Source organism: Dendronephthya gigantea, unplaced genomic scaffold (assembly GCF_004324835.1).
Source record: "Dendronephthya gigantea isolate DGI-Jeju-01 unplaced genomic scaffold, DenGig_1.0 000085F, whole genome shotgun sequence".
NCBI lineage: Eukaryota > Metazoa > Cnidaria > Anthozoa > Malacalcyonacea > Nephtheidae > Dendronephthya > Dendronephthya gigantea.
Window position 1 is genome coordinate 180,866 of NW_021163095.1, and position 16,828 is coordinate 197,693.

At 34.5% G+C, this 16,828-nt stretch overlaps 1 protein-coding gene and 1 long non-coding RNA gene across 2 annotated transcripts; one reads left to right on the forward strand and one right to left on the reverse strand.

Annotated features, from left to right (window-relative positions):
- The first annotated feature begins 1,338 nt into the window (after positions 1-1,338).
- On the forward strand, positions 1,339-4,931 carry LOC114533097. Its single transcript, XM_028554678.1, has 8 exons — positions 1,339-1,479; positions 2,364-2,505; positions 3,024-3,220; positions 3,505-3,655; positions 3,751-3,819; positions 3,947-3,991; positions 4,435-4,479; positions 4,675-4,931. Exons 1-8 carry the CDS (start codon positions 1,339-1,341, stop codon positions 4,905-4,907), a joined length of 1,023 nt encoding a protein of 340 aa, XP_028410479.1. The 3' UTR covers positions 4,908-4,931.
- A 2,697-nt stretch (positions 4,932-7,628) lies between these two features.
- On the reverse strand, positions 7,629-9,650 carry LOC114533096. Its single transcript, XR_003688028.1, has 8 exons — positions 9,542-9,650; positions 9,285-9,465; positions 9,093-9,182; positions 8,776-8,853; positions 8,564-8,630; positions 8,365-8,427; positions 8,057-8,244; positions 7,629-7,940 (listed from the first exon to the last, which is right to left on the reverse strand). It is a non-coding gene; the product is annotated as an uncharacterized LOC114533096 (long non-coding RNA).
- Positions 9,651-16,828: the final 7,178 nt, after the last annotated feature.

Sequence of the window (16,828 nt, forward strand, 5' to 3'; positions counted from 1 at the left end):
GGTACAATTTGATACATGTGTGTACCACAGGTGTATACACCACGGTACACTTGTATATCCATTATTGCGTACGCGTAGGATCTGAAAACACGAAACTTGAAAACGATAAAATTCTATAGGATTCTGTTTTTACAATATACGCAAAATTTGGAGAAATAAAGGTGAGAAAAAGTGAGATGAGTAGCGTTATATGCCCGTCCAAGTTTAATAAATGAATAATTCATTTTAGCCCTCAAGAGGGCTATTTTTAGGCGCTAATGAATTATTCATTTTAATACCACTCTAATATTTGTTGCGTTTATTTTGAAATACAGGCAGTATGGATAAACTTTTTAAAGCTATATGTATAGTTATATCGACTAAACAGTTTTTGTCCTTCATTTGGAATAAATCTACTGTTATAAATTAGTGTATTTTAATTTAAAATTCTCAAGAACGCCGACTAAAAATATGGAACGTTGGCTACTGTGTGCTGTGTATGGTGTGTGGAGTAATTTATACAATATCGAAAGAACACACAAAAGCAACACAGACATTAAGATGAATCTAATCATGCAGATTGGTAATAATGTCCACACATGTTTTGTTTGAACTATATATAGTGGAGAACTCAAGTTAACTGTTAATATGTACATGTACTGTACAGCTTTAAAATTATGTGACAAGTAAAACCAAGGTTACAAACTTTGTGCTTTTAGCTGGGATATCATTCAGTCCCTGTTTTTTTAGGACTGTGAGCTGTATTGTATCATAGGCAGCCCAATATAGGATGATAAACATTGATGGCATACACACATTTTTGGCTGCTATACCTGTATTGATTGGTTGTATCATATGGTTGTATCATATGGTTGTGCATACTAGAATACTTACAAAAAAAAGGACAATTATTTTATTAATATTCTTGGTTTGCATATGACATCATAATCAGTCATTAGGCACCATCTTGGTTGATTCTACAAAGTTTACTTCTGCTTCTCAAGAGGACAAACTGCATTGATTTACTTTTTTCTTGTTTATTTTGTAATTGCTTATCATCTTTGCCGTATTATTGGGTGGGTATTAAAATACACAGCAACAATGAAAAAATAATTGCGGCAAACCACCTATATCCACAATTTCACAAAATTCATGTAGAATCACATACTGTGATTTTGTAACTTTGCACTCAGGCATAGGATGGGAAGTATTTTGTAAGTGAAAGTAAGTAGTTTTGGGAATTAGCAGAGAAAACAGTTGTCAATTGAAAAATGCAAAAACATTTTATTGTGATGCTAAATGGTCTCAGGTACTTGATCAGGTGTGATGATAATAAATATGTAATATTTTCTTTTCTAGATGTCTTCTCGGTGTTATTTAAGCAGTGAACAAAAAGAGAAGTTATCAAATTTGTGGGAGGAAGGAATGACAACATTGAAAAGGAAGGACCTTTTAAAAAAGGCAGTAGACATGACTGGTCTTGATGAGCAAGTGATTAAGGTCAAATATTAATTGCTAATATTCTAAGATTATGATGTAGGTTATTTCCAGTGGAATGCTAAAAGTTGTTTTATTTAAATTTATTTTTCTTCATTTTTTAAGGCCAAAAAAAACTGAATGAATGGTTCTATGAGAAACATGTTGATGTAAGTGTATATTGCCATTGTCAGGACTCTGGTGTAATTCTAAAATACCATATAAAAAAGATAATTTTGGGAGCACATCTTGAACATAAGGGTTTTTATGTGAGTATATTTAAATTGTAATTAAGGTAAAATACCTATATATAAAGATCAAAGTATCATCTCTGAAATTCTCACTGTATTAATAGCTGCTTTCATTGCTGACTTTATATGTGATATATAATATATCAGCCAATCAGATTGCATTACAACCCATGTACCATGCTATATCATATACATTATATATCTCATCATTTCATATACAATATATAATGAGATATATAATATGATATATATCATCCATATGATATATAGCAATATGATATGTATATGATATATAGCAACTCACAGTATATGAGCTGTAATTGCAATCTCATTGGCTGCTCTACTGACTATATATCATATAAGGTCAGCAGTGAAAACAGCTAGTAATACAGTGAGAATTTCATGCATGAGATTTTAATCCTTATATAGGTGTTCTACCTTACTTACTGACATAAAAACCCTTATGTTCAAGACTTGCTCCAAAAAAATTTTTTATATTGTATTTAATTATACACCAGAGTTTTGATAATATCGCAATACACATGTTTCTCTAGAACAATTGATTTGGTTTCATTCAGGTTAACATAGGTGGTTTAATAAAGTTATTCAAGTTAATTCAAAAGTTCATTAAGGTGGAGGTGTATTTGAAATTTTTAGAATTGGATTGGAAATCAAAAGCATGCCAGGGGAATGGCAATAAAAAGAGGCGAAAGAGAGCCTAAGGAAAATCTCCCCAGCAAAATTCGCAGGAAGTCAGCATACAGCGTGTTCAAAAGTAAATTTCTTGCAAGTGAAGAAGGTACATGTAAATATTAGAAATAGCCTCGGTAACTAGGTCTAAACCTCCATTATACACTTATGTACTGTAGACCATCTAAAGCCGCGTTTACACTAGGTGCTTTGACCTGGCCTGGACCAGGCCTATAGGCTTAGATGTGAACGTTGTTTATCCGGGCCAACAGCAGAAGGTGGCCTTGACCAGGCCTGGACCTGACCTGGGGTAAGATTTTGGTAATGTGAACAGGGTTTAATTACCTAGTCCTGACAAATTTTCAACTCAAGGAAGACAGTGTGAACATGGTCCAGGCCAGGTCTTGGCCTGAAGTGTAAATGCGGCTTAAGATAACATTGTTGCAATGTGGCAGTGTTTTTGATAAAACAAAACATTGCTTCGGCTATACTGCATGCCTAAAGTAGGTACATGTAGCCACAAAAACCACTTAATGTTATAACATAAGTTCAGACTTTGTCAGGATTTTCATCACACGGGAAATGGCTATTTATAGTTTAATTTTATATATCCAATCTTACTGTTAGTTAGGAAACTGAGAAATGAAGGTGTTAGTTATGCTGAAATTCAAAGGCGAGGAAATGAGGCATACCAAAATCTAAGTCAAGATGAAAGACTTGAATTTGAGGGACTTGCTGCAAATGCAAATGAAAACCTTTTGACCTCGGGTTCAATTAGCAAGGAAAGAATGGTTAAGAGAATCATAGCAAATATAGAAACAAATGTAAGATTATATATATCATATATTTTGGGTGGTTTTTCAGTTTGTTTCAATAATATCTGGTTAAAGCAAAAAACGTGATAGTATGGCCAGCTGAATGAACCACCGTGTTAAAAAAAAGTTTAAAGGACTGGCTACAGTACAAATTATATCAAAAATAATCAGATCAACACCATTGTACACAAGTAACCTTTAGTGAATTAACAAGCAAGCAACTTTTTTGACTACACCAAATTAACAATTCTTAAAATTATACGATCATTTACGGTGATAATTAATCATATTAGATGAAACAGCTTGATGAGTTGGGTTGCCCATCTATCTGGTTGGGATATGGAGGGAAAGTTCCAGAGCGCCTTTATTCGCCACAGATGGTTGATCTTGCTGACGACGGTGTTTTCACTAATTATGTCGTGTCGAAGATGGTAAACAAAATAGGTAACCTCCATTTCTTATACAACGTTCAGTCAAAAGAGATCTTATCATTATATTAGGGTGTGACAATCTGATGCCTTTAATTTTGGTTATTATAGCTCGATCACAAATGCAGGCAGTAACTGGTGGACAGAAACGACGTTACAAACAAAAGAGAGAAACCGTTGGTAAAATTAATAGTGCGGCTCTGTAAAGCTTTTTAATGTACAGCTAATAATATCTGAAAGCAAGAGCTGGAACAAATATTATATTTTTGTGAGTAAATCACTTACTAAAATCTAAATTATTTTTCAGATGTAACCAAGTCACAGACACAGCCAAGTTGTCCTGAGATTTCTGGTAATTTGTACGAACGAGCTTTTTTCCTATCGCTTTTTTTCTAGCTAGCTGTAGTTGTTGAGCTAGCTATATCTTAATGGATTTTAAGGTTTATCTTTAGATAGTATCTCACTCGCGCAGTTTCATTTTATTTATTTATTTTATTTTATAAATATGCCATGATAAACAAGTGCATATAAATGAACACAATGGCCCGTATCACCATCAGGGATAAGTCTCCAATTACGAGTTTCTACAACTTGAGTGATACTGTATTGAAGTTGTAACTGGGTTAAGACTGGGTGAAGTAGATCATAGTTTTGAGTGTATATGTACATGCATAGATGTAAATAAGCATCTATATTGTTTTAATTCCACAAACTTTTTTACTGAATCAAGAATGATTGGCCATGCATGTGTCGCGACCTTTTTTATTTAAATAATTTAATTTTTGATATTCCTAGACCCGGATAAATCGGCCCATGCTCCTGAAACGAGTGTGGAGATTGGTATGTCTGAGCTTAGATTAAAGTTGTCTAAATGCTTATAACTAAATGCTTTATTTTATGTAAATTTTGGTTAGGGAAAAAATTCATTGCCACGGTATAACAATTTAATCAAAAGTAGCAGGAGTCACGTGTATTCACCTTGACAGCAACATAAGTTTAATCGTTTATATATAAACTAAAATTTTACCATTGTAGGTAAAGCAGTTGAAATCGTCAGTGCGGATGGAAAAACGGTGGGAAAAGGTGTTGTTACGGCTCAAGAAGAGGTTCATGGCCGCCAGCTTACCTATGGGTGGGTGCCAATTATGGTGCAAGATATTGCTCCGGATATCAAGCCGTGGTCCGACTTTCCGACCCACTCCAATTTAGTAGAGAATGGAAGTTTTGTCGCTTGGCCAAAGGCCTTTTTAAAGCCTGTTAAGAATTAACGTTGACAATCAGAATATTGTGATGTGTAAATATTTAGATTTTAAAATTGCTTCAATACTAGTAGATATAAATTGATTTTTTGTTCCACAATCGCATTTTCTATTTTTTCAATCCTTTAATATCAATTATCCAGTTTCCAAAAATTATTTGTCATTTTTTAAATGTATATTTGAGGGGAAAGTTAATATACTGTGTCAGGTTGACTTAGTGTTGGTTCGAGTCCAACACACGGTTCATTTCCTGTAAATATACATTTAAATGACCAAATAGATTTGGCAGCCACAATCAAGTACAGAGGTTGGGGAATACAGATATTTCCCTCCGGAGCGTGGGCTTTAGGAAAAAATTGGACAAAAACTCAAAGTATCGCGAAAGTCTGTCCATACAGGTCGAATTCTAATCGGATGCCTGTTAGTTCCCTGTGGGCGGCGCCAATGCTAGGCCCAGTCTTTTGAGTTTCTTATACTGTTCTTTCCGTGATTTGGTTTCAAAAAAAACACAACAAATATAGAAGCCCTACATCATAACTAAGAAAGGTGCATGCCTCATCTTTTGCAGACATGATATTTGCCTTTTCAATGTTCATGCACATGTAAGACTAAAAATGTTTAAGAAAAAAAGTTTTTGAATTTCGACTTTTTCAGTCCAGCCCCGAAGTTTAAGTTACCAATTGTTTCTACCATTTTATACCAACCTAAAAACATTTAGGAACATTTAGCAACAGATAAAACTTAAACCTACTTTGGTCTCAGTCATGGCCAAACTGCCTGATGCCTCTAATATAATCTTATATTGGACTTGAAAGCAAAAACGTATTTTCCAACATAGAAAAAACTTTATGAAATTGGCTGAAAATTTGTAAAACAGTTTATTTCGGTGATAAAAACTTGTGATTGAATTATTAGAATGAGATATTTTATTCTTCTTACTTTGGTCTCAGTCATGGCCAAACTGCCTGATGCCTCTAATATAATCTTATATTGGACTTGAAAGCAAAAACGTATTTTACCAACATAGGAAAAACTTTATGAAATTGGCTGAAAATTTGTAAAACAGTTTATTTCGGTGATAAAAACTTGTGATTGAATTATTAGAATGAGATATTTTATTCTTCTTACTTTGGTCTCAGTCATGGCCAAAATGCCTGATGCCTCTAATATAATCTTATATTGGACTTGAAAGCAAAAACGTATTTTACCAACATAGGAAAAACTTTATGAAATTGGCTGAAAATTTGTAAAACAGTTTATTTCGGTGATAAAAACTTGTGATTGAATTATTAGAATGAGATATTTTATTCTTCTTACTTTGGTCTCAGTCATGGCCAAAATGCCTGATGCCTCTAATATAATCTTATATTGGACTTGAAAGCAAAAACGTATTTTACCAACATAGGAAAAACTTTATGAAATTGGCTGAAAATTTGTAAAACAGTTTATTTCGGTGATAAAAACTTGTGATTGAATTATTAGAATGAGATATTTTATTCTTCTTACTTTGGTCTCAGTCATGGCCAAACTGCCTGATGCCTCTAATATAATCTTATATTGGACTTGAAAGCAAAAACGTATTTTCCAACATAGGAAAAACTTTATGAAATTGGCTGAAAATTTGTAAAACAGTTTATTTCGGTGATAAAAACTTGTGATTGAATTATTAGAATGAGATATTTTATTCTTCTTACTTTGGTCTCAGTCATGGCCAAACTGCCTGATGCCTCTAATATAATCTTATATTGGACTTGAAAGCAAAAACGTATTTTACCAACATAGGAAAAACTTTATGAAATTGGCTGAAAATTTGTAAAACAGTTTATTTCGGTGATAAAAACTTGTGATTGAATTATTAGAATGAGATATTTTATTCTTCTTACTTTGGTCTCAGTCATGGCCAAAATGCCTGATGCCTCTAATATAATCTTATATTGGACTTGAAAGCAAAAACGTATTTTACCAACATAGGAAAAACTTTATGAAATTGGCTGAAAATTTGTAAAACAGTTTATTTCGGTGATAAAAACTTGTGATTGAATTATTAGAATGAGATATTTTATTCTTCTTACTTTGGTCTCAGTCATGGCCAAAATGCCTGATGCCTCTAATATAATCTTATATATTGGACTTGAAAGCAAAAACGTATCCCAATCTTACCACAATACCATGGGCTGGAATCGAACCAGCCGTTAACTTCCAGTCATGGTTTATTTTGTTACTGTAGTAACTATTATACTAACTATTGCCTATTTTATTATGTGACGTCAAAATTAAGTTCTCCAGGTATATATCAACAGCGACAATCTACCAAGTAAAATCGACAGATAAATGAGTTTACATATAACGAGTTCCTATTTTCATAATTACAATTGTCGTTGTTATATATATAATACAGTTTTAAGTTCAGCAAGAAATTTAAACCAGAAGTTCACTCTCATCGTCAGTCTCAGCATCGACATCTTCAGTTTCAGCATCGTCATCATCACTGTCGATATCAATAATGTAATCATCTTTCACATCAATATGCTGTTCCCTATAGTTCACAATTTCACTTGGTAACACAATGAAATTTTTAAAAAGATTACATGCAACACCTAAGTTTACTTGGTCTTCATGAAGCGCTTTGGACTGAAGAGAATAAATTCCTTTATTTCCGTCTATAATATTAACGTCCAGATCATCAGTAAATTGCAATTTGTATATCCCTTCGTTTAACGCATGAAGTGTGCAATGATTTGATGCTGTTTTCCATTTCGACCAACAAGTGCTGTTCTTCCTCTGAAACCCTTGCTATCATGTTCATTGCGTCGACGGCATTCCTTTTAATAGAAAGCGGTATGTTGTCAGCGTTGGAAAAATTGATGCTGTAAATGGAACTACTGACATCACTTGCAGTTTCCCAAGTTAACACAGCCAATTCTGCCCGGCCATGCTGACGCAATATTTCCACCGATGAATTGTATTGCTTTAAAAGTTTTCGCAGATTTGCGCTTTCTGTTGTTACGCTTCTCGCAAGTCTTTTTGCTTGTTTTTGCCCCTCTGAAACGAAATACACATACAGTTTGTCATGGCTGCAACTACAAATTTCCACAATAACGATTGCAACGTCATAACTCATCATTCAAATCATCATAACTCAATAAACAGAGAAATACCAGAATACTTTCTTTTAAGCAACAAGAGAAACCATCTTCTTCTGCCAGAAACCAAAAGCATCTCCTTTGTTTGTTTGGCTTTCACCGCTTCTTGCATAACAAACGACGAAATATACTGCGGATCCGTCAGGCCCCAGCGTTTATTTACCTGATACTCTCGCTCCATTTTTGTTAAACGAGAATTTAGACTATAACAAATACCGGTAAACATAACGTAGCTATTTAAGTCAATTATGAGTTTATGGCAGACTTTTTTCATGATTTTTTGTCAAATAGAAGTGTGATTACGCTCGTAATTTGTAAACAACCTGTTCATGAGAGTGTCATCATTGGGTGACTGATCATTCCAACCACTATCAGCAAGTTTGTTTCTAAAGAAAGAAGCATGAGTTTGATTTTGGTATAGCATTTATATTGAAAAATGCAAAATCTCTCATCTTGCACAAACTTATGCTTAATCCTTTTTATAGGCTTTCATTTAAAGAGAAAATTGACTCCATTGTTTACCTTAGAGAGTAGTATTGACGTAATACTGAAAAATATTTTAAAATCTAACCGTGTGTGCCTAAATCAACTAAAGAAACGAAAATCATGCATATGTCTGTTTTTACCAGTAGAAACAGCAAATTAATATAGTTATTATTAATATACCGTATACAAATTATCTAGAAAGGAATATTATTGAAGTGAAAAGAAAAAAAATCTTTTTGATCATTAACCTTCATCAGGCTTGGATTTTCTAATAAGATCACTTTCCTGCTGTTTCCACTAATCAATCATTGCATTTGTAATTGGAACTATAGTCGAAATTGAAAGATTTCATACAAGTAACAGTCCAAATGTAAAACAAACTTTCAAGAAAAATATCAAGGGCAAGGTTTACAGTAACAAAGTGTTTAGAAGAGCCATAAAATAAAATTGCATGTAATAGTATTTGGCTGCGTAACATCTGGTTTATATACTACCTTATGTTACTATTTAATTTAAAAAATTTCTTTCAAGAAGGAATCTATAATATCTTCTATAACATATTTACCTGACGAATTCATTTGTAGCTGGTTAATCTCTTCATTTACCATCACACGAAGCTCTGCGCAACGCTGCTTTTGGGCTTTAAGTAAGAGTACTAAATTAAAAAAAATACCCTAAATATAATGATAATTTCTGATATGTCAGGTTATCTCAGCATGTGATACCAGAAATATAAAAATAATTAATTTACTCGTACTGATTCTCGATTTTTTCTTCTTCGCGTAAAAATACAATGCGTCCGACAGTATGTCCTCCCGATGGCTTGCAGTCATTTCTTTCGTCATTTTCCTGAATAAACATAGGTAAGACCAAAGCCTTTCGAGAACTTCACCGTCGACCATCCCCCGCCCTTCTAGACGTCTTGGACTGTACATTAACTATACAGATATTGGAGAAATTTAAAATTGATACGAGACATTTTCTAAAATGATACATTTTGAGATAGTAACCTACCTGGCAAGTCACACCATGGCCGTATACATGAAATTGCGGACAAGCAAGCTTTACGCTGTTCAAAAGGTCAAATCAATTCTGTTTCTATCAAAAATATCGCAGAAAAGTTATTTAACTAAGGATCATTTCAAAACTATGTACCGGCGTACAAGCGTAGGTAAAAATATCACCTACTATAGCAACAAAAGAAATTTAAATAGTCATTGAGTTACTAATATAGTAAAAGCATTAAGCATACTTCAACATGTTTTTTGAAGATGCAGCATATGTCATACATAAAATGGATGTCAACATTATCGCCTTTCCTTTCAACTAGATCTTTTAACATGTAAACCGCATAGGCAAACTTAAAATACAAAATTGCTTTCATATAATTAAACCATGTAACTATGGGTGCTTTATCCAGCTTTCCCACACGATGCACCCCATATTACCATTCAAGTTAACACTCGTAGTCGTACAAAACAAATCAGTTCTTACCTCTCTCCACCTTTTAGGTTCAGAAACTTCAAAGGCATACCATGTTTACAGCACATGCCAGATACCGCTGTTTCATCTAATGCCTCGTAACGCTCCCTAGACCGTATTTCTGACCCGGCTTGAAAATCATTGCAATCCTTACAAAAAATGTGATAGATGCACTTGCTGCCGCTGGGAATCATTATGGTCGTAAACAATGCTTTTTAATATTGCGATAGAATATATCCTATTTTTCTATTATAGCAGGACATTCAATGGCAGCACAGCAGATATTGTCAACATCATAGCTGTAGTCTATCTTTGCCCTTGAATGGTATCTTGAAATAGTGTAAAGATCGTTACAGATGCAAACAGTTAGCAAATACACATACAAGTCTGTTCACATGATCCAATATTGCGGGATGCAATCTCTTTTGATGTATGGAATAATGGAATGTAGGTACCTGTATTCCTCAAAACTATCAATGAACTTAATTATAATAACTTGTAGGTACACCACGTAAGTATTAAATACTGCAAAGCTTTCGGTCCGTTAACCCGGACCTTCATCAGTGCAATTACTTGAATACACGTTTGCTCGTCACTTAAATATCATGTTAGTCGTGATTAGTTTGCTCGCGCTATTAATTAAACGGTTTCATTTAATTAAGTTCTAATTAATGCGCGCGCCCTAGACAAGTATTTGACTAAGAGACACCGAAAAGAGCACGCCACGTACTATTAAGTGGCTTTCCCTCTTGGACGATAGTTTGATGTTTATAAATTTCAATAGATTCTCTCATTTTACGAGAGACAGTAAACTTATCGTTTGCTAAAATGGTAGCATCGTTCCATTTAATGCGATGATCATAAGTCCATGCATGGTGAGCTACTGCAGACTTATCCAGTTTACCTTTCTCGCAGTTCGTCTTATGTTCTTTAAGACGTATTGAGAGATTTCTACCGGTCTCTCCAATGTAAACCAAACCACATTCACATGGAATGCGGTACACACCAGGTTTCTGTTGTTCATCGACGCCATCCTTGTGTGTGTAAAGAGCGCGAAACAATTTGTTATTGCTAGAATGGTAAACTTGTATTCCAACTTCTTTTAAAATCCTAACGATTTTATATGAAGCTGGGCCAATATATGGTAAACAGACAGAGGATAGATATTCCGTGTCTTGCCTCTGTCTTTGCTGTTCATTCATAGCATGTTCTATGAATTTCTTAGGATAACCATTCATGTGCAGAACATCCTTCAAATGCTTTAACTCTGAGTCAATGCTATTTGAATCACAAATTGTTTTGGCACGGTTGATTAATGTTTTGCATACTGATCTTTTAATGCTAGGATGGTGAAATGAACTATAATTCAGATATCTGTCAGTGTGTGTTGGTTTTCTATAAACTTTATGGCCCAAAGTCCCGTTCTCTTTTACATAAAATAAGATATCTAAGAAAGATATAGAGTTATCTTTCTGTATTTCTAATGTGAATTTAATTGAAGGGTGTATACTATTAATGTGATCTAAAAATTTATTCAAATTTTCTAAACCATGCGACCAACTACTTAATGTGTCATCTACATATCTAAACCAGAAACCAGGTTTTAAACATGCTGTAGCTATAGCTTTCTTTTCAAATTCTTCCATGAATAAATTAGCCATAACTGGTGATAAGGGACTACCCATAGGAGCACCATGAGTTTGCTCGTAGTATTTCTCCCGCCACTGAAAACTAGTTGTATTCAGGCACAATTTCAGTAGTTCATATATACTCTCAGGAGAAAGGCTAGTCCTTTTAGAGAGGGTATCATCTGAAAGCAGCCTGTCTTTCGCAATGTTACACGCCTCATCTACTGGTACATTAGTAAATAAACTAACTACGTCGAAACTGACAAGAATTTCATTTTTACCTAATCTAACATCTTGCATATTTGTAACAAATTCTTTAGAATTAACTACATGATGTTCAGTTTGACCAACAACTGGTTTTAAAATTCTAGCAAGATATTTAGCTAAATTATAAGTCGGTGAACCTTGGGATGCAACTATAGGCCTAAGAGGTACACCTGATTTATGTATTTTGGGTAAACCATAAAATTTTGGGCACACACTACATGAAGGTCTCAAATAATCATGAAGGTTTTGAGACAAAATACCTGATTTCCTAAGTTCAGATAGTTTAGAACATACTTTACGTTCAATATTGGCTGTAGGATCACGTTTTAGCTCTTTATATGTTGGAGTTTCAAGAAGAGCATGGATTTTACTTTCGTACTCTGCACGATTTAATAAAACCGTAGCATTACCCTTATCAGCCTTTAAAATATGTATAGACTTATCTGCCCTTAGGTTCCTCACTGCATCCTTCTGCTCCTTGGAAAGATTAGACTTGGGTAAAGTTGTACGTCGCAAGACCTCAGTTACTTTAACACGAATGTTGGATGCTATATCATCTCTGAGATGATTCAACTTTGGTTCCAGATGTTGAACGATTTCTTCTTTAGGAATCTTGTGTGGTACAACAGCGAAATTTAAACCCAATGCCAAGACTTCTTCTTCAACCGGCATAAGTTTTCGCGCACTTTGGTTAACAACAGTGCGTCTTAGAGTGTCAACAGCCAAATCTTCTTGTCTTCTTTTATCTTTTGATCTTTCGGACGTCAATCTTGTGTATTTGTAATGTGACAGAAGTTGCTTAAGGGGCTGTTTACATGAGCCGCGCCCGGTTACCCTAGATTCAACGAACCTTTAATAAAGCTCGCTCAACACAGATCGCCAAATGATGTTCAGTTTGACCAACAACTGGTTTTAAAATTCTAGCAAGATATTTAGCTAAATTATAAGTCGGTGAACCTTGGGATGCAACTATAGGCCTAAGAGGTACACCTGATTTATGTATTTTGGGTAAACCATAAAATTTTGGGCACACACTACATGAAGGTCTCAAATAATCATGAAGGTTTTGAGACAAAATACCTGATTTCCTAAGTTCAGATAGTTTAGAACATACTTTACGTTCAATATTGGCTGTAGGATCACGTTTTAGCTCTTTATATGTTGGAGTTTCAAGAAGAGCATGGATTTTACTTTCGTACTCTGCACGATTTAATAAAACCGTAGCATTACCCTTATCAGCCTTTAAAATATGTATAGACTTATCTGCCCTTAGGTTCCTCACTGCATCCTTCTGCTCCTTGGAAAGATTAGACTTGGGTAAAGTTGTACGTCGCAAGACCTCAGTTACTTTAACACGAATGTTGGATGCTATATCATCTCTGAGATGATTCAACTTTGGTTCCAGATGTTGAACGATTTCTTCTTTAGGAATCTTGTGTGGTACAACAGCGAAATTTAAACCCAATGCCAAGACTTCTTCTTCAACCGGCATAAGTTTTCGCGCACTTTGGTTAACAACAGTGCGTCTTAGAGTGTCAACAGCCAAATCTTCTTGTCTTCTTTTATCTTTTGATCTTTCGGACGTCAATCTTGTGTATTTGTAATGTGACAGAAGTTGCTTAAGGGGCTGTTTACATGAGCCGCGCCCGGTTACCCTAGATTCAACGAACCTTTAATAAAGCTCGCTCAACACAGATCGCCAAATACACAAGATTGACGTCCGAAAGATCAAAAGATAAAAGAAGACAAGAAGATTTGGCTGTTGACACTCTAAGACGCACTGTTGTTAACCAAAGTGCGCGAAAACTTATGCCGGTTGAAGAAGAAGTCTTGGCATTGGGTTTAAATTTCGCTGTTGTACCACACAAGATTCCTAAAGAAGAAATCGTTCAACATCTGGAACCAAAGTTGAATCATCTCAGAGATGATATAGCATCCAACATTCGTGTTAAAGTAACTGAGGTCTTGCGACGTACAACTTTACCCAAGTCTAATCTTTCCAAGGAGCAGAAGGATGCAGTGAGGAACCTAAGGGCAGATAAGTCTATACATATTTTAAAGGCTGATAAGGGTAATGCTACGGTTTTATTAAATCGTGCAGAGTACGAAAGTAAAATCCATGCTCTTCTTGAAACTCCAACATATAAAGAGCTAAAACGTGATCCTACAGCCAATATTGAACGTAAAGTATGTTCTAAACTATCTGAACTTAGGAAATCAGGTATTTTGTCTCAAAACCTTCATGATTATTTGAGACCTTCATGTAGTGTGTGCCCAAAATTTTATGGTTTACCCAAAATACATAAATCAGGTGTACCTCTTAGGCCTATAGTTGCATCCCAAGGTTCACCGACTTATAATTTAGCTAAATATCTTGCTAGAATTTTAAAACCAGTTGTTGGTCAAACTGAACATCATGTAGTTAATTCTAAAGAATTTGTTACGAATATGCAAGATGTTAGATTAGGTAAAAATGAAATTCTTGTCAGTTTCGACGTAGTTAGTTTATTTACTAATGTACCAGTAGATGAGGCGTGTAACATTGCGAAAGACAGGCTGCTTTCAGATGATACCCTCTCTAAAAGGACTAGCCTTTCTCCTGAGAGTATATATGAACTACTGAAATTGTGCCTGAATACAACTAGTTTTCAGTGGCGGGAGAAATACTACGAGCAAACTCATGGTGCTCCTATGGGTAGTCCCTTATCACCAGTTATGGCTAATTTATTCATGGAAGAATTTGAAAAGAAAGCTATAGCTACAGCATGTTTAAAACCTGGTTTCTGGTTTAGATATGTAGATGACACATTAAGTAGTTGGTCGCATGGTTTAGAAAATTTGAATAAATTTTTAGATCACATTAATAGTATACACCCTTCAATTAAATTCACATTAGAAATACAGAAAGATAACTCTATATCTTTCTTAGATATCTTATTTTAAGTAAAAGAGAACGGGACTTTGGGCCATAAAGTTTATAGAAAACCAACACACACTGACAGATATCTGAATTATAGTTCATTTCACCATCCTAGCATTAAAAGATCAGTATGCAAAACATTAATCAACCGTGCCAAAACAATTTGTGATTCAAATAGCATTGACTCAGAGTTAAAGCATTTGAAGGATGTTCTGCACATGAATGGTTATCCTAAGAAATTCATAGAACATGCTATGAATGAACAGCAAAGACAGAGGCAAGACACGGAATATCTATCCTCTGTCTGTTTACCATATATTGGCCCAGCTTCATATAAAATCGTTAGGATTTTAAAAGAAGTTGGAATACAAGTTTACCATTCTAGCAATAACAAATTGTTTCGCGCTCTTTACACACACAAGGATGGCGTCGATGAACAACAGAAACCTGGTGTGTACCGCATTCCATGTGAATGTGGTTTGGTTTACATTGGAGAGACCGGTAGAAATCTCTCAATACGTCTTAAAGAACATAAGACGAACTGCGAGAAAGGTAAACTGGATAAGTCTGCAGTAGCTCACCATGCATGGACTTATGATCATCGCATTAAATGGAACGATGCTACCATTTTAGCAAACGATAAGTTTACTGTCTCTCGTAAAATGAGAGAATATTGAAATTTATAATCAAACTATCGTCCAAGAGGGAAAGCCACTTAATAGTACGTGGCGTGCTCTTTTCGGTGTCTCTTAGTCAAATACTTGTCTAGGGCGCGCGCATTAATTAGAACTTAATTAAATGAAACCGTTTAATTAATAGCGCGAGCAAACTAATCACGACTAACATGATATTTAAGTGACGCGCAAACGTGTATTCAAGTAATTGCACTGATGAAGGTCCGGGTTAACGGACCGAAAGCTTTGCAGTATTTAATACTTACGTGGTGTACCTACAAGTTATTATAATTACTAAAGTCGCCATGCAATCATACAAGAAAATTATCAATGAACTGTTCATAAAATTTTTTGCTCTAAAATGTACCAAATGTATAGACCAATTGAAGAAATATTGCTAATTGTCAAAATTTTCTATAACCTGATCTTTCTTAATGAAACTATTAATTTCTACCTTGAGAATTGGATTCTTGAAAAAGTCTAATGCTTTTAGCATATTGTGAATTGAAACCTGACACTCCATCAGGAACCGCAAGGTCATTTCCATCAACTGCAATGTGAAAGCCAAATCAGGTTCTACAGGAGTAGCAGGCCAAACACCACACTGAAGCAAACTTTCTGCAGCACCAAAACAATTACAATATTCCAATAATATATCATGATGAAGACCTAGAAGGATTCAAGGATTAAATTTAAAAGTAGAAAACGGTTTGAGTTTTGAGCTGCACATTACCCAGAAATAATTTATAATGCCATAAAGAGAAATAATATATAGAGCAACAACACCAGTAGTACTATATGTACCATTCAAGTCAATCACAGTAACAGACTTCAAGAATTTCCCTGAACATTGATGTCTCTCATTTGTTAGGACTCGACCTGGTATACAATAATGATTCCTACACCCAGCCTACAAAACCCCAATAATTTTAGGTACCAATAATGGTTATAATTAAACAATATATACTGTCATTATAGCTTGAAGCTTTCATGATCAGCTATATACAGCTTGTTTAAACACAAATTGATATTAATTTACTCTTCTCTTTACATTTAAAGATGGATATCAAGACATGCAGTAATTATTGTTAAAAATTTGAATTAGCATATATAAGGTTGGTTGACATATAAAATACTAAGAAATTGTATATTTAAGTGGATTAAATCACCGAGTCTTTTTTCTTTCAATTCATTGGTTAAACATGCTCCATTGATTAAACATGCTTATTTGTGGAAACTCACAGATGTCACAGTGTTATGTACATACCATACTATACATACTGTACATACATGTATGCTGTACATACCACTCTAGAGGGTAAACCATATA